General features: G+C 44.4%; 1 protein-coding gene across 1 annotated transcript; it reads right to left on the bottom strand.

Annotated features, from left to right (window-relative positions):
- Positions 1-393: 393 nt before the first annotated feature.
- Positions 394-23,123, bottom strand: LOC144797701 (chymotrypsinogen 2-like). Its single transcript, XM_078668436.1, has 7 exons — positions 23,020-23,123; positions 17,239-17,342; positions 15,842-15,921; positions 7,237-7,315; positions 5,536-5,716; positions 2,637-2,770; positions 394-650 (listed from the first exon to the last, which is right to left on the bottom strand). Exons 1-7 carry the CDS (start codon positions 23,069-23,071, stop codon positions 489-491), a joined length of 792 nt encoding a protein of 263 aa, XP_078524562.1. The 5' UTR covers positions 23,072-23,123; the 3' UTR covers positions 394-488.
- Between the last annotated feature and the right edge of the window lie 702 nt (positions 23,124-23,825).

The raw sequence follows: 23,825 nt of genomic DNA, 5'->3' as shown, positions 1-23,825 counted from the left end.
CAACCCGGCTTCAGTCTTTAAAGCTGCCATCTCAATAAACGGTTGTATGTAAATACAAAGCGGTTTTTACACCGCACTACCATTACAACGCTGGCTTTACAACGCAAGTCGTTACCACGACTTGCGCTGTAGGGTGCTGGACTTAGGAATAGTATGATTTTCTATTCCAACACCAGCCTATGTACTACGTACAGTAGGGAAGGTGTTGGAATAGTAAATCTACTATTCCTTAGCCTAGAGCGCCCTCCAGCGCAAGTCGTGGTAACGACTTGCGTTGTAAAGCCTGCGTTGTAATGGTAGTGCGGTGTAAAAACCGCGTCGTAATGGATGTTCCCCACAATAAACTGATACAAATTGCTATAATTGGTTATCATTAAATGTAAACATCAACAGTCAGTGGCAATCTTTTTATTAAACATTTTGCCATGTTTCCTTGAAATTGACAGTCATTTCCCTCAAGGTTCTTCTGATGTCCTGGGGTTCAGGCCTCAGTTGGCAGCGATGATCTGGTCAGCCCAGGCCCTGAGCTCGGTGACGCGGGCGTAGACGCCAGGAGAGGATGGGGAGCAGGTATTGCTGCCCCAGGAGACGATGCCCACCAGGGTCCATGCACCATTCTCCTGGCACACAAGAGGGCCACCAGAGTCTCCCTGGATGAGGAAAGAAACAGGAGTGAGTTAGCAAGTTATGCTCTCAATGCTGGCATAGCCTATCGAATCATTTGTAGAACCAGAAACCATCAGCCTCCCGTCGGTCCATGTCTGTCCAACTCAACAACTAGTCCTACCAGTGATGGCACACTTGACACATTCGACTCACAAACAACTCTTAAGGTAAACTTCTCACACCTGGGCCTACCCTTCTTGCTGGCAAATCATTATTTGCCGTGTTCACTTTGGCTGGCTCCATTTTGAATCCTAACAGTTTATAATCGGTGTTCATATCCTTACACATTAGATATCAGACAGCTTCCCTCACAGATGCCTGCACCAGATTCTGTGACAGAGCTGGGCTTTCAGGCCCAATGATTGCTTGAGTTTATTTTGATTACAATGTGCACACTGCAAATGGTGTAGTGTATAGGCACTGAAATGGAATACATACATGAAAATGGCATGTAGTATGACATGATCTTACATAATAAAGTTTAGCACCAGCTTACAGAGGCCAGATACCCAGGATACAAAGATCAAGTTGCAAAGTTGCATAGAATACATAGACGATGCAATGTACCTGGCCGAGTGCTAATGCTGGGCAGTGTGGAGTAATGGGACTGGGACGAAGGGGCAGTTGCAAGGCCTAATAAACATTAAAATGACGAGGCACAAAAATATATGAGATTATTCACTAAAACATGTCAGGAGGGGTATCGTGGCAGCAAACAAGATCAAAAGGAAAAAGGGTGAAAAATAAATCGAGGGGCAGATTTACCACAAAGTAACGCAGCACGGTGCAGCAAGTCATTTTGCAGCTCCGTGCTGCGTTAGTATGGAAAGCACAGACATGCGATATATTTACAAGAATATGTCGCATCTCTGTGCTTCCCCTCCGCTCGCGCACAAACTGCAGCCATGCGCCGGCGCAGGCACCCTTGCACCATGGTGCAAGGATGCCTGCATCGTGGGGAGATTGTTTTTGTGCAGGAAGCGACACCTTCCTGCACAAAAACAATCACAAGAGGCTTTTTCCTCTTTCAATGCGTGCTATAGAATGCAGTGCGCATTGAAAGAGGAAAAAACGAGTAGAAATGAAAACACGCCTCGCTACACCACATTTAGGGTGTCGTAGCATTCACACGCATCTCCAGATTAACGATTTCTTGTAAATCTGAAGATGTGTCATGTTTCGTGGGTGTTGCGTGGGAACACCCATAGCAACACCCATGGAACGCCCCTTCCACGCACAGTGCTGAGTGTGAAGGGGCCATATTTACAAGGAGAGGAAAAGTCACGCAGGGTGGTCTTTCCTCTCCTTGTAAATAGGGAGGAGCCCCCTGCGTCACCAGTACGTCACAAAAAGTGACGTAGTGGTGGCGCAGGGGGCTTGTAAATCTGTCCCACAGTGTTTGGGAAAGGTGAGTCTTGAGACTCATAACTGCCTCGGTGATGAAAAGCATGGTGTTTTCACGGACAGCTTGTGTTCACGAGGCGAGGATCTGCCGCGCAGACCCCCAGTCATATAGGCGGGGCTGGAGGATCGAATCTGCGCAGTGGAGGTTCCTTGATGAGGTTATTGCCTCGTTTTTTTCTGGCACCGACAAATTCCATGGGACTTGCAGGGGAAAACCCACCTCTACGACCATGGAATGCCTCCCGGGCAAAGAATAAGACGACGCCCCCAGCAACACCCATAGAAGGCCCCTTTCATGCATGAAAAGGACACATATTTATAAGGCCATGAAAAGCCACGTAACGCTTGTAAAAAATGCCAGTGGCACATTGCACCACCTGAATGTCCAAAAAGTGACGTTAAGGGCCTCATAAATGAAGCCTTGAGAGTTTGAAAGGTAATTCCAAGAGGTGAAAACGACAGACAGAGATGCTGAACAGATGCAGTGGACAAAGCAGGAGTTGATGGACAGGTGACAAGAGGAGGCTGGGTACACAGACAGCTAGTGAGAGTGCTAGACGTGTTACCATGCAGGAGGAAGCCCCATCAGCTCCGGCGCAGATCATGACGTCGGCGATCTTGTTGCCCCAGTACTGCTTGCACTCAGGGTTGGTCAGGAGTGGCAGGGCTACTTGCTGCAGCTTCTCGGGGGTTTTGCTTGCTGCAAAATAAAAGACAATTACAACTGCCATTGATCTATAAATACATCCTACGACCCCGAGCAGTTTTAAAGTGCCCAACACTCCAAAGAAACATGACATGGCTACTAAACGAAGGCAGGCTTGTTAGGCATGTTCAACGAATGCAGGTCTCTTAAGGTTGCCCATAAAAGAAGCCAAGAGAACTCTTTCTCCAATTAACCACAATGGCTTCCTACCATAGCCGACATTTTTATTTCGATCTACACCTATATCGTGCTTATTTATGAGCCCCATGCCGCACTTTTGCACCGCTGATGCGTCACATTTTGTGATGCAGCGACGGCGTAAACAATGCACCACATTGTGCCATATTTACAAAGTGGTGCATCTAGGCAGATGCGTCACCTTATAAAGCCCTGCACCACATTATACAACACAGCCTCGTAAGAGTGGCATAGTGAAATGTATCAGATTTATCTGCACTACTTCTAGGACGCCACTGCGTCAAAACCTTACGCTTGCCTCATAGCAGGCATAAGGGTGACGCAGTGCTATGCGTGGGGGCCTGCCTCATGCATTGCTGGAGTTGCGTCTTGCTTGTGACACAACTCCAGCAATGCATAACTTTTGTGCAGACAGACACGTCAGGTTCCTGATGCACCTGTCACTCCTTGCGACATGGAGCACCATACAGTAAATACAGCGCATCCATCGTGTTGCAAGGAGGGCGCAGTGAAAACGGTCCCATCGCTGTTTTCACGCAGCGATGCATCTGTTTTTATAATTAAGCCCCATTGATTCTACAATATCAACTCCTAACATCATGGAGTTCAGGAGATGTGGAGTTACAAGAGTAAGTTTATAATTCTGCATCTTTGATTGCCTTGACGATGTTTATAGTCAATAGTGTAGAGTGGATGTATATGTAGGTACATATTCATGAGCTCGATATTTTGACATATCACAAATCTGCCCACTCACAGGTAAGAGTCAAGCAGCAACCATAAACTAGGGATGTTTGAAATTTGTAGAATAATTTTTTTCGTAATTCCACAAAATTCGGCAAAATTGTGCAAACTAACACACAGCGCTACATTTTATTAAAAATTGCAAACAAACAAGCGCTGTAAACAATAGCCACTAGCATTCTGTGTTTTCCCATGCTCCTATGCCTAAGTGTTCTCGTTTACACCACATTCGTAATATCATATTTTAAGGTATTTCGTGTAACAAGTGTAAAACTATGGGGCATATTATCAAGCCCCTTATCGCCGCGTCATCGGCACTTTTCTGGCGATAACGCGGCGATATTTGCATCGCCCTCTTATCAAGGCAGCGTTAAGTTAATTAACGTGACTTGAAACCACGTTAATTGACATAACGCTGCCTTGGTAATAGGGCCCCTTTCACGATAAACTCATCGTGCAAGGGGGCGTGCAGTGAGTGTTGCGGTGGGCGTTCCACCGCAACTCTCATTCACTTTGACGCTAAACTCACATGTAAGTTACAAATTGGCATTTAAGCTTTGTTTATGTGCAGGAAGGAACACTTTCCTGTACATAAACAAATCTTCCCTGCCTGCGCTGGCGTTAAGTTGTAAAACTTATCGCCATCGCAGGGGCAAACGCTAGGATGCACCATATCCTTGGTAATATGGTGCAGCCTAGCGTTTCCGAAGTGGCGAAGAGAGGCGTTAAGCCAACAAAGCTAACACCTCTTTTCGCCACTTTGTTGGTAATATGCCCCTAAATTACTAAAATAGATCGAGATTATGCCAGTGTGTTGTTAATATCGTCCGGGCCTAGAATAGCCCAGGATGAAATTGTGAATTATGATGCAGAAGTCTCATAACACGGGCATTTTTGATGCGGAATTTACAGTATATGGCATCTAGAGAACATGTGGGAACAACTAAAGGTCCAATTCCTGCTGAAACAAGTGCCGAGCGGTGATGCTCCCTTCTCCAGCTGTTGCTGCACTGCATGACGTCATTGTAAAACTGTTGGCTGTCGAGCATGCCGGGAAATGGATCTGAAAATGCCTTGGAGTCACACTATGGAACTCTCCGGGGGAAACCACCTTTTAACTAACCTCACACGAAGGCTCCAGTCCTCCCGGGACCAGGGAACATTTGTCAACTATTGCCTGATTAAAGGTGGATCGGCAGGTGACCGGTTGCTTTTTGGTGAGGGCAAGGCAGATAATCCTGACAGGCCTGCAGGTATTTTACAGTGGGACCGGAAATGTAAGTGAATAACCTGGAATGGGTGAAAGATTTCGGCTTTCTTTCGACAAAGATGGACGTAGCAACGGTGACGTGGCATCCAAGACTTTTATCGTGCAATTTCAAAATGTCTGCGTTTAAGCAATGTAAAAAATACCCATGATGCGTGTAGGACGGAGGAAAGAAGTGTCATTGCTGTGGTCACACCAAGCCCCCGCCCCTTACTGAAGGAGTTGTCTGCACAGTAATGAAACAAGTAGCAGCTGTCAGTGGGGCTCCACTATTCTACTCTTCGTGGTGTCAATCAGAAACCGAGAATGAATAAGTTGGTTTGAACTTTATGTGTGACTTGTCAGTCACATCAAGACCTCTCAGACATGTTCAACAACCACTGACGTGGTTGGGCCAGTCACTGCCCTGTGTAATAAAGAAGTGAAGGGTCTGCTAAAGGCTGCGACCTAGCCCTTGAGACCGGAAACCATCCCTTCATACATGAAGTCTGGCGCATTAAGGCCTGTCCCCTCTCCAAGGTCCACATGGACAACACTCCACCGTACGTACCGCTGGAATCCGTCAGGCCCCATCCGGTGGTGACACACCTCAAGCCACCGCTGAAGCTGTCAGTTGAGTCCGCCAGGCAAACCGGGGACACTCGGGCGGTCAGCTGGGCGGGAGATGCCAGCTTCAGGAGGGTGATGTCATTCTTGATGGTGAACATGCTGAACTGGGGGTGCTTGAAGACCTAAAACGGAGGAAGAGAGAGAGAGGAAACAAAGACGTCACACATACAAAGTACAGAGAGGAGGACATAGAGAATTGCGCGTGTGGCTCAAAGCGCAGTGACCAGCTCTTTTACCCGGGGCTTTAAGTCAGCCAGGTCTTGCCGGTGCTGATCACTGGCATAGCTAAAAAAAAAAAAACAGGGGGCATATTATCAAGACAGGCGATACAATTATCGCCGCTTTAGCGGCAGAATACTACAGCTAAAACGGCGATAATGGGCTTGATAATATGCTCCGTGGAATTCCAATTGAAGCTTATGTTAGAAGTCCTTCACATCTAACATGAGCTTCAATTGGAATTCCATAGAGCATATTATCAAGCCCATTATCGCAGTTTTAGCGGCGTGTTACTGCCGCTAAAGTGGCGATAATTTTATCGTCTGTCTTGATAATATGCCCCCAGGTACTCAGACGGATCCCTATCGGGCCCTCCGCTTTTGCGCTCACCCTCAGGGTGAGAAACACATGTTAACTCTGCAGCAGTGCCACCCTTCACTGCCTTTGATGTAACTACAAAGAGATACCTTGGGGCATAGTAGCAACAAATAGCGATATTTATCGCTAAAGGCGCTAGGCGCATTTTTTTTATCGCTGTCTATCACCGGATATAATCGCATTGATAACATGCTATTAACAACGTTTATCTCTAATGTGATAAAATATCGGGCGATAGCGGCTCAATGCGTGAATATCGCTGGAAATCCAGAGATATTCAGGCATTAACGCTAATGGGGACTTAACCTGAATATCCACCTCCCATTGGATATACATGTTAAGTCACAGTCTGAGCAGGAGTTAGGTTCTGGCGATAATCGCGCTTAGCGTGACTTTTTTAATCGCACAGCCTGCCTTGCTAATAGGCGATAGCTGTGTTAGCGACTGCTTTCAGACGCTAACAGGTTGGGCACGCCCACTTTGCATGTCATTAGCAATAAATATTGCAGACATGCAAAGTGGGCCCCAAACCGATCGCTATCTCCTAAAAGCTGCCGCTAACTGCTGTTAGCGACAGCTTGCTAATAGGGCGATGAAATTATCGCCGCTTTAGCGGGAAAAAGTCCCGCTAAAGCGGCGATAGTGCCCTTGCTAATATGCCCCCTTGTTCTTTCACAGTCTCGTCGTTTCAGAATGGAAGCATTTTCAATGCTATATACAACGAAGCCATAGTTTAAGCAACAAATAACCGTTGAGAAGCCAGTAGCCTTGGCTTGTTGTAAGTGTAATGTTACTTGTTGAATCATATATCTGGAGGCAATGACAGAAGCAGAAAAATACCAGTCAGGCAGAACACTATGCTAAGCACAGATTTTTAGTTTGTGATTTTGAGCCACACCCTTAATTACATCGACCACGCCACTTTTAGAGACTGCCCCCACCCCCGCCCCACATGTTTTTTCATCCCACTTAAAGGCCTGCTTCTACCTGCTTAAAGGGGCAAGAGTTGAGCAAGAGGAGGACCAGGGATCAGCACACCCCTTACCTTGGCAATAGTCATGACCTGGATGTCTTCGCTCGGAGAGGCGTGGTCAAATTCTCCCAGAATCACTCGATGGCTGGTTCTGCAGGATTAACAGAAGACAAGCTTAGTTAGAGATGAGCCACAGGCCAGAGGCAGCATCTAGAGATGTTCTTTACATCAGTGGTAACAGCTCGTGTATGGTAATTTTTTACCCCGCCCCTTAGTGTCCTACTGTCCTTATTCCTGGGGTCCTGGCCACTCCTCTGCTTTTCTTTAACACACAGCCCTGAAGCTGAAGCGGTGGTTTAGGAGCAAAAAGATGGTTGTAAAATCAGTGACCCCTGTCCATTGAGTATTGAGTTGGTCTTCTTGTGTGAATTCAGCCACGCCGCGATGGACCAGGTGGGTGGTGTGGGGGGGTCATCACCATTAGGAAGAGGGAAGGGGCTTCACTGGAGAGCTGTGGGTGTTTAGACAAAATATTGGAGAACAAATATTGAGTGGACACAAAATATTGTATCAAGAATATAAAGGACAAAAATGTCGCCAAGGTACGTTTCCATAGATAAGCAAAGCTTTACTATACATAACTCTACATACATGTACCTTGACGATGTATATATCTCTTCAAGGTACGTAGATGTGGAGTTAAGGACAGTAAATCTATACATACCTATTTGCACTTACCTTCTCAATATTTTGGTCCTCAATATTTTGAACGCAATATTCTGTCACTGCTCTGAGCTGTGCAGGTCCAAAACATCCAGGGGCATATTTACAAGCCCCTATCGTCACCAAAACAACACTTTTAGTGACCTTGTGGTGGCGATAGGGTCTTCACCTTATTTTACAAGGCAGCGTTGTAAATAAGGCCCCTTTCACTCTATACTTAGCGTGAAAGAGGTGGGCAATGGGTGTTGTGGTTGGCGTTCCAGCGCAACACCCATTGATTGTGACGCGGCCCCCTATTTGCAAGAGTGGCATAAATAGGAGGCAGCACCAAAATTAAGATCAGGAAAAACCTGGTCTTAACGTGGTGAAATGAGGAGAAAGCTTTATTTCTCGTTATTTTGCTGTTTCTATGTGTGCTGCATTGTGCAGAACACATAGAAACAGCACATCTCCATGAAATCATGTTTATGTGCAGGAAGATGTCTCTTCCTGCACATAAACAATCATTTTTAAAAAAAATTACGATTTGCACATAAACAATCCAGAGTGGAGATTTCAAATTCCTATGTACCATAAGGGACACCTTCCTGCACATAAACAATAATTTCCTCAACACAGGGACCCTTACACTATGGTGCAAGGGTGCCTGTGTGGGCGCTAGGCAGCTGAATTTAGCACCAGCGCATGGGGAAACGCAGGGGTGCTCCATATTATTGTAAATATGATGCATCCCTGCGTTTCTAAAGTGATGATGTACACCGTTAGCTATTTTGGAGCTCACCCCCTCACCGCCATTTTGTTGTAAATATGCCCCTCGTTCTTATACGGAATTGGGGACTATAGGCGTTGAGTTGAATTCAATACAATCAAAAACCTTCATGCAGGGCTACAGGAGTTATGGAGTGGGGAGGTCCAAATTATGCGGCAGGCATGACTAAATTATGCGGCAAGAAAGTGCGAATCATGCAGTGTAGTGCCTGCATATTTTTGAAGCAGTGCTCACTATTTTATCAATTTTTACACATTAGTACTGTATGGACAAAGGTTTCACCACATTAATATCAGGTTAACATCTAAATACAACAATCTGCATCTGTGCGACAGAGGGCCTTTCCACGCTCACCAACACATGTGGTAGCGTATTTTACTAAGTTTTGATCTGTTTGAGCTGGGAACAAAACTACCATTTTTTATTACATTCTGTAAATTATGCAGTTGGTGATGGATTATGTGACAAGTGCTGCACATCCATAACTATGCGGAAACTGCCGCAGGATCGTTTAAATGCAGTTGGCCTGCTTCTAAGAGAGCTTTACAGACATTCGGAAGAAACCATTTAGCCAAATGTCTGGTGTAATGTCCTGCAGCATACTGCCATTTGTGCTTGGAATTTATCTGAGTTTAACCCGTTCCGCGCTGCGCGTATTTTCACACTGTGCAAACGTTTTATTGAGTGGGCAGAGTTCGAATGGCTCTGGCCGTCCTCCGCACATGCCCACCGTGACGTTGGATGACTGGGGACCGTCCGAAGCACACAAGGGGTTAAAAGGATACACACAATTTGCGGGAGCCCCATCGATACAATCCTGAGTGCAACAAACTATGCCAAAGATGTAACACGCACCTCTGCCGCGTAATGGCAGACGATCATAAGGGCGGGCATTGGAGTGTGTAGCAAGTAGGCCATGGGCTCTTTTGAAAGACTGTTGCCCGACTTGATAGTAAAAGACAGTCAGAAATAAAAACAAAGTGGGTCTCTCATGCACTTTGGTCACGGTGCCACTGCACTTGCTGCACTGTGCCCCAGGCTGGTTGGCTTTGAAGTGGGCTGCATAGTTATGAACAGTCATTGTAGCTGAGATGGATGATTTTGAATACACCCTTAGCCACAGTGCCACATCCTATTAAAACACCTGGAAGACGTTCAACAATCATCAGGAGACTGATGCTCCCTGGGAGGCATCTGGCCGGTCCTGTGTGTTGGGAGACCCTAGCAAGGCACCCTACGGATATGGGTGCTCCTGAACTTGATCAGTGGGTGAAGCTGGTCAGCTGGTTAGCTGGGGTAAGTGAGTAAACAGCATTCACATAATACAAAGCCTTAGCAGCATCCTTAGGTATGACGTTTGTACATCCTGCTATTAGTCCAGCCAATGTTAGTTTGTGTACTGGGGAGTGAGCGCAGATAGCGTCTAAAAAATTGATGCGACAGAAAAAGGGATTTATTTTTTTCTGTTGCATGCATTTTCAGATGCTTTTTGTCAGTACTCACTTCTTCTGGGTTGCTGAGCTGCTTGCTGACTGATCATAATTATGGTGGCCATTTTGTAACAATAAACCGATGAGTATGTAGTATTCTGTTGAAAGATGGGCACAATTTCTACAACCATTGGTGAGCATACAGTAACACTTGGGAGCAAGCAATGGCAAAAACACCTGCAACATGGCAGCAGGAAAGAAAGCAACATTTTTAGGTCTGGCTTGACAGCACAGCTGAAGGTTACCTCATGTTATCAACCAAAAATATCTTTGAGATCTACTGAGAGAAGGGCTTAGACTTTCCCCGCATTTTGGATACCATGAGTACAGGATTTGATTGGCCAGAAGTTGTGTGCTTCCACTAAAAAGAGTGATTGTATTGTTATTTGTAATCTCCCAGATTACCACAATAGTCTGGGATTTTTCATGTTGACCACCCATTCTAACAAGCCTTGAGGTTTTTCACTGTGATGATTCTTGTTAGGCCCTATTGAAAGGGGACGTATATTGCCTGGCAAACTGTATTTTTACTGTACTCATGATGGTTGCCAGTTTATGTGCACTTGGATAGGCCTCTGTTGGTTATGGTGTCACGCCAATGGTAAAGGCTGTTGGCTTTATAGATTCACTGTGAACAGGTATGCCAGATTCTATCAATTTGACCATATTATTGGGAAACATTATGAGAAAGCCAGTAGCTCTGACCTGCTTGCTGTGAAAAAATGTAAAAAAGAGAGGGTGTGGTTCTAGCGGTACAGATATATACAGTGATTATATCAGCCCACTTTATCTTTGTGGCTGATGGTGTGGTAACTCGCCTACTGCAAGTGTTCAATTTCTTTCAGCAAAAACGAAAAGGTGGGGGGATTCTAATTTGAAATAGGCACTAACAAGAATTGCTGAACCGAATCTAGGAATGTACAGAATTTAGACTAACACTCTTTTTCAAAATGTATTAATTTCATTTAATCTCAAAAAACACACGACACATGCAACATTGTGGCTCACAATCAATAAAAAATATATACACACAAACTGTTGACAAAACATAGAATGTACAAGGTGAAAAAGGTGTCCACAAAAGACGGAGAGCGAGCCCTTATTTGAGGGCACAAACGAAAACACTGTCTCTAGGTACCAGTATCTATTCCTTGTAAGACGGTCTAGTGCATTTCTAAAGATAATTTGTTGAAACAAAAATTATGTGGTCTTCGCCCAGTCTGGGTAACTGTCTTTGTCTCATAACTAATAAAGTCATCAATGGTTCTGGTCCTAGATCGTAAGGGCGATGCGTTTCGGCATCAAAATTGTGGCCTCTTCAGGACGAAGCAAGACTAGGATTACCCTAATTGCATGTCTCAACCGATGTTTATGGGGTGCATATGGTCGTAGTATGGATAAGCCATCACAAAATATAAGTATATATCAGTACTCCGAAAAGTGGACCAAGAACCTCATGTGGCGAAGGTACAGTGGGAGGCACGGTATAACAGCCACAGCCATCACAGCAGCATGAGTGAGCACAACTGCCACAAGGGACCTCACCAGACCGGACAGACCCGGCACCCCCGCTGGTAGTTAGAACGTAGATGAGAGAATAATCACCAGCTGAGATTTCCTACTTACCTTTGTTGCAGTTAGGCCTGCTGAACAAAGTAATTTAAATCCTGATCTCGTAGGGTTGCGTGGATCCGCGTAGGCCATGGGTTGCCTAGCTGAGGCGATGAGTTGGTTCTGAGATGCGATGAGGCTGTGGTGCGAGGTCTTGATGTGTCGAAGTCAAGGATCGTGTTGATGGGGCTTGTGATGCGAAGTCTGCTGTCAAGGATGCAAGGCGCAGCTGAGGGGCTGCGTCGGTTCCGATGAGCGGTGAATCTGGGTTGCAAAGTTTATCATCTTCATCATCTTCATCAAAGCTGCTGTCTACGATGGATACAAGAAGCTTACCCTGGGAACAAAGTTGTGCAGCAGCCATTGCAAAGATGATGTGATGGTCTCAAGATGTGGGTTGCAGCGGTGATGCAAGTCTTTTGCGACGGGTCCAATCCACGCAGCAGCTACAATGCATCAGTTCTGCTCGGGAATGCGCCACTCAGCCGAGAAGTTGCGTTGGTTCTGCTCGTGGATGTATCACTCAGCAGATAAGATGCATCAGTTCCACTGGCAAGCACCATAGGCCTGCTTCCAAGGTTCTAGGTCTGTGGTGGCACCACTTGGCAGGGCAGACTCACAGATATTAGAGTCCAGGTACAGGGGTTGGAAGACTTGTATGTTCCTGAGGCTTCAGATCAGAAGGCCAGCCTCTAGCCCTTGGAGTCACTCTGGGTTCTGGGGTCGAGTGATGCAGTTCCAATCCTGTTCACCCAGGCTGGAGGGCAGCAGACCAGCTGGTCGGCACAGCAAAGCAGGAGTCCAGCAGAGTAGTAGTCCAGCAGAGTGGCAGTCATTCAGCAGTGCAGTAGTCCTTCTTCCTGGCAGAGTATCCACAGATCCAGAAGTGTACTGAATTGGTGATGTCTGAGGTCCAGTACTTATACCAAGTGGTGCCTTTGAAGTGGGGGAGACTTCAAAGACATGCCTTTGAAGTGCACATAGGCTTCCCTATCTGCCCTGGCAACAGACTCACTAATGAGGGTATGAAGCCCTGTTGTGTGGACTGGACACAGCCTATTTGGGTGTAAGTGAGGCTGTACCTAGCTCCTTCCTCCCATCCTGTCAGAGATGGCCCACTGAGACACACTTATGCTCCCATTGTGTGTGGCTGTCTTGGAGCAATACATAACCATAAAAAAACATTATTGTTCAGTTTATTAAAGCTTACAATTTATTCAAGAGATCAAAAGTTAAAACATTGTGCAATAAAATCCATCTTTACATATTTGTACAGTTAGCCTTCATTTGTTATAAAAATGTAACACACCTCATCACCTAAACAAGTACCTGATTAAAAGGATTAATAATGAATTTACAATATAAAACAAGCAAGATTCTTTACGCAACAAGTGCAAGGCTAGATTGGAGAATCAGAAGAATCAGCAGACATGCTACATAATAGCTTTGTTAATGCCAGAAAATTGCGTAGTGCTTAACAGGAGTCCCCTGTCGTCATACAGAGGGCAAGAATCACATAATAGGCTTACAAATGTAAAATCATAATAGGTCAAATACTCGAGGAAAGGTGCCTAGTGCTTGAATTGGTTAGCAAATCATCAAGAACACAAGGAGTAAAAACTACAAAGAGTAAAACATAGCTGTCCTGATGCGTTTCTTCTTTATCATTAGTTTAAAAAACCATTGCAGGTCAAATGCTGAAGGAAAGGTGCTTAGTGCATACATTGGTTAGCAAGGCATCATACTGAAACACTAAAGATAAAAACTGCTAAGACTAAAGCGTAATGGCTGTCCTTATGTGATACTTCTGGGAGAAAGTTATTAGGGCCTTGAAATTGTGTCCTCCATCATGGGGACCAAAAAGAAGATATCTATGTGTCAAAAGACAAAGCAACCAGGAACGTAATACAGCATACTCCTTTATTAACACTTTCTTTGTTAATTTTGAATCAACAATGCACATAAACTTGAGGGATTTCCCACAGAAAAAAGAAAATCATGTTCTGTTCATGAAATTTGTCTAACAGTATTTGTGTGCAAGTTTCAGAAGACTTGTCTAAAAAATATTACAATTCACTTAAGTGAATTATGAACAATATGAACAATATGAACAATAAATCATAAGGGCTAATGACCATTAACTTATTGGTGCTTTTTTGTTGAGCCAGTACACAAATCAGGGAGCTAGATCTTTTGGTTACATTATATTGTTAAGAGGCCTACTCTAGTTGTCATTAAGTGTCCAACCCCTTTCTTTTATAAAACATTCTAAATGTGGCATTTCCAGAATTGCAGTTTAAAATCTGACTTCAGCATTAATTTGAATTTTAAATTTTGATATCAAAGACAACAGACTGGAAGGGTTTATCTCTTTCCAATTGGGAATTACACTTTTAAAATATAATAAGTGAATCCCAATGTTATCTTATGATAGAGATAGGTCTTGCAATAATGAAAAATGAATTCATGAGTTTTTCACTACCAGGACATGTAAAACTTAAAAGTACATGTCCTGCTTTTTAAATACATTGCACCATGCCCTCTGGACTGTTCAGAAATACCATAGGGGTGACTTATATGTATTTAAAAGGAAGATTTGGACCTGGCAAAAGGTTTATTTTGCCAGGTCAAAATGGCAGTTTAAACTGCACACACAGGCTCTGCAATGGCCGGCCTGAGGCATGTTTAAAGGGCTACTTAAGTGGGTGCCACAATCAGTGCCACAGGTCCACTAGTAGCATTACAGGCCCCTGGCACATCTATTGCACCAATACTATGGACTTATAAGTAAATTAAATATGCCAATTGGGTATAAGCCAAAATTACTACGTTTAGGAGAGAGAACACATGCATATTAGCACTAGTGCACAGCGCCTTGAGACCCTACGGGTGAGTAGTGCGCTCTATAAATGACCTGATTGATAGTTAGCAGTGGTAAAGTGCTCAGCCTTAAGACCAGCAAAAGCAAGTTCAGCAAAAAGTGGGGGAGGAAGGCAAAAAGTTTGGGGTGACTCTTCAGAAAGGGCGATTTTTTAACACACATGTGGTAATGTTTCAGTCCATATTAGTCATTTGCTATCTTACCCTGTGAATGACGGCATTTTCTGATCACGTGTGCAAATTTTCATGAAAATCAGCGTGTTTTAGTGTCAGGGCTGGTTGGCCAGTCCTCTATTTTTTGTTTTTTTCCTTCTATTGTTTCCCTCGAATTTGTTTTCATCTCTCTTTTCATGTAACATTTTCTTAAGTGGATGCTACAGCTCCCCGGGCAGTGTTAATGAACCGCTTTTTTGTCATTCATTTCATCCATGTTGCTACTTCCTCTAAACCAGGCAGCCATTATGAAATACTGCTGTCCATAGGGTATCATTCTTTTATCATTCCAAGATGGCCAACATGTTGGTTTTGAATGTGGTGGCCATGCTGATACTTTAAAACAAAGATAGGCCGTGTACAGTACCACTGCAAGCTGGGCACCCACTGCCGTTTTAGATGAGGTATTCCAAGCATATGCCCACATCTTTTAATAACAGCATGATTATATTGTAATTTTAAGTTTGTGTGTGATTTATAATGATTGCTTCAGAGGTTGAATACATTAATGAGCCACCCGATAGATGAATGGATGCATGATGGACAAGGTGACTGACATTATCCATCTATGATGACTTATTGAGCGCTTAAACCTATCAGTGACACAAAAAGCACTTTCATTCATAAGCTAGACCCATTGGTATTGCCATGCTTCTTTTCTGTAGCATCTATTTTCAGACTCTTTTATCACCTTTTACTCCCCCATACTACTGGGCTGCTAACAGACTTAAACTAGTCTATCATAATTTCCAGTGCAGCTGAAGGACTGACCAGCCAATATTAAAATGACCACATCAATACACTCTGTTGGCTGAGCCAAGATGTGATCGACTATGTTGCATAGCAAGTGTCCAAGGTCTCAAGGCAAAAAATACCCACTGGTTGAAGGTGGCTGATGAAGCCCCTAAAGTAAGCATAGAATGCAGTACGTGCTTGATAAATTGGCACAATTGCCATACAGGCGAAACCTTAAAATCACATCATATAATACCTGACGTTGCAGTGGGCTGCAGTCACCACCCAATTCTCGTTAACAAGAGAGCCACCGCAGAAGTGGAATCCAGTGCTGTCCTGAAAAATAGAAGAGATTGTTAGCTACAGATCTCAATGATTGACGATGCCAGTTGCTCACCTTGACTCAGTGTTGTTGTTACCACAGTGTGGGGTGTCTTGGAGAACTTGCAGAGTGCATGCATTTTCTTGTATAGCACTGCAAACCCCCAAATTTCTACACTGAATATTACACCTTCTGAGGGTCATAGCAGAATATTGGGAACGACTCACCTACAACACGCACACTGCCCTCTTATAAATCTGAGTGTTAGTGGGACTTTGTTAGTTATGGTGAAGAGAGAGACCAGAATTTTTCAGTTTTCTGTACTCTTCACACTCCTATGTTAAGCTCTGTATCTACTCTCAACACTTTTCTATTTTCTGTGAGCACATAAGAACTCATTGAGTGAAAGGTGTTTCAGCATTCTTAGAGTCTGAGGGGTCTATTTACTATAGCCTGATAGCCCGCCATAGAGGGCTGTACCGGCGATTAAAGGCCCTCTCCAGCGTTAATGGCCCGAGCCGAAGGCGAGGGCCTTTAACAAGGGAGAGGGACTTTAATAGCCGGTATAGCCCAGCTACGAAGGGCTATAAGGCTATTAGAACATTCTGCCACTAGAGGGCAGAATGTTCTAACAAAAAAGAACAAAGCCTTATGAGAGCGTGAGGGGATTGGAATCCCCTCAGGCTTCTTGAAGACTTTGTTCACAGCCAGAGCTGTGAACACAGAAACATTGGAATGTTGGAGCTCCAGGCTTATACCAGCCATTATAAGCCCAGGGCACTCCACTGTTTTCAATGGAGCTCCCAACATTCCAATGTTGTAATATATCCTTATAGCCCGACGTAGCAGGCTATACCGGCCATTAAAGACCCTCTCCAGCGTTACGGCTCGGGCCTTTAACAAGGGAGAGGGACTTTAATAGCCGGTATAGCCCAGCCACGAAGGACTATAAGGCTATTAGAACATTCTGCCACTAGAGGGTAGAATGTTCTAACAAATAAAACAAAGCCTTAAGGGAGCGCAAGGGGATTGGAATCCTATCCGGCTCCCTGAAGCCTTTTTTCACAGCCAGAGCAGTGAACAAGAAATGTTTATTTTACAAAATATTCTGGTTTCTCTTACTTAGGACTCATTCCAATCCGCATTCCTATTTCTTCCCACTGCCCTTTCAGTCCCTCTCATGCGCCCTGCGTGTCGTAAAATGTATTTTCACATTATATGATTGTTCTAAAATCTGAAGCTCTTATTTGACCAAGCTACGCCCTGGTAACTAAGGGGGACATCGCCAAATTTTAGTGCATCACTGACAAGACAAAAAGTCGGCTTCTCACCTGCAGTGACACCTGCCAGGGCCAGGATCCGGGCACGGCCTCCTCACCGTTCACAATCCTGGCATAGCCGGAGAGCACAGGCTTGATGGCGGGAACACCGCAGCCTGAGAAAAGCAAGGCAAGACATCTGTGACACCCGCTGCAGCATACATGCATGACAAACACTTGCAGCGGTACATGCAGGAGAAAAGAAACCCTCTGTGGACCCAAACGGGATGCGGTGGCTGCCCTAACTCCACAATGCATTTTATTGACACTGCTTACTATACTGAAAGGCCTGCCCAGTGGCACTGGACAAACGTGCATTTTGCCCTGGGGCAGCCTTGTTCAATGATGCTAAACAACCCTATCATGCCTCCTGGAGCAGCCCTCTGGACTGGTGCTGATGCAGACATGCCCACTGTGAAGAGACCTACCATTCCAATTGTCAGAGGGGCTGCCCGACCCACCTCTCGATACTCACTCCTAAAGGGTCGCCTCTAACCACTTGGGCTGGAAAAGCTTAGGTGCTGGTAATCCGCCATGTAAACCATCCCTACTTCCTGGTGATAGGACTGGCCTACTGGCTAGCAGTAGGAGACTGTCATGACCATACGTAGAATACAGGTGATACACAGACACAGCACGGGTTATGAATGAATAGGTGAGGTTATGAGTCTTAGGAACAACATATCCCAGAAGATCTGGGGAGAAGCGAACACTTTCAGCACCAATCACGAGACTACATAAGCTCCACCTTCACATGATCAGGTGCTGGTCAAACTATATTCAAATGGCTTCAGTGAACCTTGCCAGTCGGTCGCGCTGGAGGGCTTGCCTATTGACTGCCTTTCTGAACACAACCGCGCTAGTGCGAATTTGTTCCTTGTAGCATTAATGGTTACGGATATGCTCTCAGGAGGTTCCATGACAGGGGATAAGGTTGCTTAGCTTCAGACATCAAATATAGCGAAAAATTCCTAGGCAACAAATGACCTGTCGAGAATCAGGTTAAACATGAACCCTTGGTGGTTGGTGTGTGAGGGGTATTCAAAACAACACTGTGTGCTCCCCACCATTGTAGGGATCACTACCACTACCAGAGTGGATTCCATTTTGTTTATGTATGTTGCCAACACTGCCCCTCGCAGAATTGGGAAATTCTTATATCAAAGGCCTATATGTAGACCACCCGGCCAACTACTACGCTCTTAAGGCTTCTGAAAAGGGATCCAATAGGCAAACGGCATCACCAAGCCCGTCACCTCAGACATGGCAGCAATAAGCCCGGCCCAAGTAGTGTCAGCCATCAAGTCGATGCGAGTAGGGGGTGGACCAAGTAGCATCACAGCTGCGGTATATACATGGGCCTCTACCTGATGGGCTGCAGTATGGTTCCCTTATTCCAGGAATATGTACTGGGGGCAATGATCCCTTAGTTATGGAGAGGCTCTCACTTGGTCCCTGTCCACAAGAGAGGCTTGCAATCATGCCCTGGAAACAATAAGCTGATCGCACTTCTCGACGCGGAAGGGAAGTGCTTCACTAGCATTTCAAACTTGGAGCTCCAAGCCGGGGAGGAGGAAAAGGAGTTGATTCCCCTGACACAAACCGGCTTTCAAAAGGGTTGTCACATCAAAGATAACCTTATCTACATCTCTCACTTGAGTGAAGCTACTGTGTCTGCAAAAGACAGAACCCTCTATGCAGGGTTTAATGATTTTCAAACAGCATTTGACAGCCTATCATGATCAAAACTCTGGTTATACTGAACATCTGGAGCATCCCTCAAAATTTATTAAAAGCCATTATTGCATTATATTCTGACACCTAGGTAAAGATGAGTGTTAGCAACGGATGGACCACCTCAGACAAAATCTGGACAAATAAAGGCCTGAAGCAAGGTTGCATACTGGCAACACTATTATTCAACCTGTACTTGGCTGACTTGTTGGCTACCTGACGACGGTAAGGGCATTCCCTCCAAAAGTGGCTGGCCTCAAGGTTCAATCACTTAAGTATGCATACAATGCCGATTGGCCTCCAGATGCTCTTTAATTTGCTCACCAGATACTGCAGGATCAATAATCAGTACATAGACATAACGAAAACAAAAGTAATGATAATCTCCCACAAACTGAAAAAAGAGGGACATGATTTATTGAGGGGAAGGCCCTTGAAGTGGTTGATTGTCATACGTATCTGGGGGTATGGTTGGAGCACAGAGGTCATTTGACACTACACATCTACCCCCAACAGGGTGCAGAAAACTCCCTAGAATGGGCATTTTGCAAGCTGCAAAAATCACTGAAGAACCCAGATCTATCCCTTCTCTTGAATGTAATGGGATGCAAATTCCTCCCTACCATCGCCTTTGGGGCAATGACATTCAGAGACAAAATGTCCAGCTAGACAGGGCACATTCCTTCTGGTATAGAAGAGTTTTGTCGCTTCCAAATTGTACATCACATGCCCAAATTTGACAATAGTTTGGGTTAGCCTCGTAGCACTGATACTAAAAGCAAAGTTTGTCGCCTACAGCCTTAAAGCCAAGCAGGCGAAGAATAACACGTTAAAAAACATAATCTGGAAAATCGAGAAACAAATCCTATAACGCATTGCATATAAACTGCTATGTTCTCTATGGTACGCCTGTACGTATGTTTCTTATAGCACATATGAAGATTGTGATGTTTATAGACCACCTGTATATCTTTCTTACATAACTGCAACTCCAACTGCAACACACTTGAGTAATTTGCTGCCTTTCTACTCCTTTTGTAATTTTTCCTAGTTTTTTATTATTTGTCTGTATTCTTGTGATCATTATTATTTATCACTGTGTTTACCACGAAGACAGCTTTGCGCCATGGTACAAGGGTGTCTCTGTGAGTCTAGCATAGGTTTTGCACTGGAAGGACAAACCATTTTCCATGCTGCACACGTTCAAAGTCGGAAAAGAAAGAGAAATTAAAGCATTTCTCTTTCATTGCCGCTTCTTTAAAAGGGCACAGTTTACTGAGGCTAAACCCGGTCTACTTTATTTAGTAAATTGGGTTTAGTGTCAGAAACCTTGGGTGATTGCACGGGAATGCCCAAGGTATGTCCTCTTGTCCGTGACAAATACAAAGCAGCGCTATGCGCATTTTTGCGTTACTTTCACATTATTTCCAGCGCTAAAAAAGTTTAGCGCTGTAAAGTAAATAGGAAAAAAAGACTTTGTGCCCATTTTCGTCACTTTTGTGAGGCAAACACGGTGTCAAATCTTACTAAATCCCCCCCTTTGTTTCTGAACCTTTTTCACGCCCGTGCGGAGTCCCTTAGGGATCCTTCCTAAGCCCAACGCTGATCAACGTTTATGTAATTTTGCTGGCTATTTTGATTAGGGCTTTCGTTTTTTCTTTAACATCATATGCAGACGACGCGCTAATTGTCATTTCCCTGTCAAGCAGTGATAATAACAACTGGTTGAAATTAAATTCGCGTAGAGGTCATCCTCTTCAACAACCAGGCTTCTTTTCAGTCCTTATCCTGGTAGCCGGAGGAGTTAGAAACTCTCCCTACCCCAGCTAGGAAGGCAAGAAATTTAGGAGTTCTAAAGGATAACTAGCTCACTTTTGATGATCAAGTTAAATCTGTTATCTCGTCCTCCTTTTACACCTTGAGGTTTATAGAACAAATTCCTCCCTTTCTTACCTCCAGGTGCACATACAATTGTTGTAACATCTTTAGTGCATTCAAAAATAGATTATTGCTATGGTCTTTATGTAAACATGCAGCAACAACATCTGAACAAACTTCAAACCTTGCAAAATGAAGCCACACATCTGTTGTCAGGGATCCCCACATTTCTATCTACTTCTCGAGTCATTCATGAATTACACTGGATCCCAATCAGAGAGCGGATCAGGTTTAAGGCCCTGTGCACTGCTTATAAAGCACTGAATGATTGTGGCCCTTATTGTTTAAAACATAGTTTCAAATGGTATGAGCCAAAAAGCAATGTGCACTCATGGGGGGCTACAAATCTCACAGTCCCAAGGTTCGAACGTGCACTTGGGGCAGAAGAAGCTTTGTGACATGTACAGCCAATGCTTGGAACCTCCTATCCATTCACATTAAATCCCTGCCGAGACTGTTATCATTCAGGAAAGCTTTTCTGCAATCAGTAATTTTTCCTAGCTTGTTCAGCTGAGCCAGTGCGGAGACACCTCTGGGTAATCGTGCGCTTTAAAAGTAGCCTTAAAATTAACAGTAAATATGGCACATTTCTGCCCTCTCCCTATCACTCAATGCAGTGCATAAAGGTTTCACGCTGCCCTGCTATGCGTGATGTTTTGATAACTATGCCCCAGGATGTCTACGTAGTCACCATTCGCTGCACCACTTGTCATGATAACCACAGGCCTGGGCGATATTTCAATTATGCTACAATTAGGTATGTAATTTCCACCATTCCACAATACACTATTTGCATGAAATTCTGACATTATACCACACAGCATAATTGAGGTTTGCTTGGATCAAAAATATCCTATTGCGGGATCTCGTGAACTACACGAAGTGACAGAACAGTTCACCACCCTTTTGTTTTTTTAGCTTTTTTTGTAGTGCAAAGTGGTTCTCACATCAGTTTTGGATAGGAGGATGCACTTCTTGTTAAAAAAAGCACAAAAATGCCAGATTTGCATTTTGCATATTGTTGCATCATTTGTCAGATATTTTGTGGAACTACACAAAAAAGAAATTACGCAAATCTCACACACCGTTAATAGCCATTCAGCCTTGAAGTGAATGAATGAAATCCAGTTTTAATGCTCCTACACCACGCAATATAATTTGCCTTCATGGGGCCTCATTTATGAAAAGTGACGCATCGCTGCGTGAAAACAGCGATGCGTCACTTTTCACTGCGCCCTCCTTGCAACACCAATGATGCGTCATATTTACAGTATGAAGCATCATGTCGCAAGGAGTTACAGATACGTCAGTATTTCTGACTTATCTGTATGGCGCAAAAGTAACGCATTGCTGGAGTGTGTCACAAAAGTGACGCAACTCCAGCAATGTATCCTTTAACATGGGGCAAGCCCCATGTGAAAGGGCCTGCGTCAGTCTTACGCCTGCTGTGAGGCAGGCGTAAGAAATTGACGCATTTGTCTCCTAGAAGATTTCACTGCGTCACTTCTACGACCCTTTCTTGCGTCAATACGCCCCCCTTGCATACATTATACCTGGTGCAGGTATAATGTGGCGCAGGGATTTATAAAGTGACGCATCTACCTAGATGCGTCACTTTGTAAATATGGTGCAACAAGGCGAATTTTTCACGCCACTGGTGCGTCACAAAAAGTGACGCACCAGCGGCATAAAAGTGACGCATAGCCTCATAAATGAGGCCCATGGTTCTTTGAGGGCTCCCATCATCAATATACGTCGATTCACAAAAGGCAAGGCATTCAATCAGCAGCGAACGCTTGATTGAAAATATGAGCAGGAAGCAGTACATTGATTGTATGAGCTCACCAGCCAGACAATGCTAGTGTCAAGAAGGGAATCACCACAAGGTCTGAAAGCAGAATGTCTGTCTATGATCCTCCCTACAGATACCTCATACTAGCCTGATGGTGAAGAGCATCTCACCGATTGTGCTAAATGCTAACAAGCACTGTCTGATCAGAATCTCACCAACAATGTGCTCTTTGTCCTGACAGGGCCTGCTTGTCAAAGCACTGCCACTATAAGAATATCCATATCTTCTAGGTGGAGCTTTCCCTTTAAAGGAAAGTCAGAGGAACTTACCATATGCAGCCCCAAAGAGGGCGACACAGGACAGGAGCCACAGGAATGCCATTGTTCTTTGGGGTCAGTATCAATTGAGCATTGATCAAGGAACTCAGTCCCTTTTATACCTTCGATTGGCCAATCAAAGAAGAGCTCCATTTTTAGCTATCTTAACAGATCAAGGTTGTGGAAAAGGTGTGGGAAGGGGGCCTGCAGTCTCTTATCGAGAAACCTTGGCCAGATAACCGGAGCTTGTTTAAAGAACGTGCATTTTCCAGGAAAATGTTTAACAGCAATGTTAGGAAGCATTAGTTACACAGACGATGGTAGGGTGTAGCTGCGGTTAGGTCAGAGATTCTATTGAAAACCTGTTTATGTTTTCTTAATAACTTTGGTGCCATTCAACGAATCTGCATGGAACTTTCTTTTAAAAAGTTAATCCAATTTGGGTTCAGCACTGCAAATTTCGTGCACATCCGTCAAGTGGGAGGGGTGGAGATGAAAAGGGGAAGGAGGTCATAAAAGGCGCTTTTCACATTGTTCTCCCGTAGGAAATTTCGCTACATTCAATTGGCTGACTGGAATGACACCACATTTGTCAATAAATGTACTCATGGAAATGCCTTTGCTTGGTTTGGTCTAAATCCATTCAGTAGTTTTTGAGAAGTTAGCATTACAAAAATGCACGAGGTGGGCTTAAAGGGGCATATTTACAAGGGAATTGCGCCACAGGAACATCACTTTGAACAACGTTCCTGTGGGGCAATGCCCTGCCCCATATTTATAAAGTGGTGTTAAACTTTGTAAATATGGTACCCTTAATG

This window comes from Lissotriton helveticus, chromosome 12, assembly GCF_964261635.1.
Source record: "Lissotriton helveticus chromosome 12, aLisHel1.1, whole genome shotgun sequence".
Lineage (NCBI taxonomy): Eukaryota > Metazoa > Chordata > Amphibia > Caudata > Salamandridae > Lissotriton > Lissotriton helveticus.
This window is presented reverse-complemented; position numbering and strand designations above follow the sequence as displayed.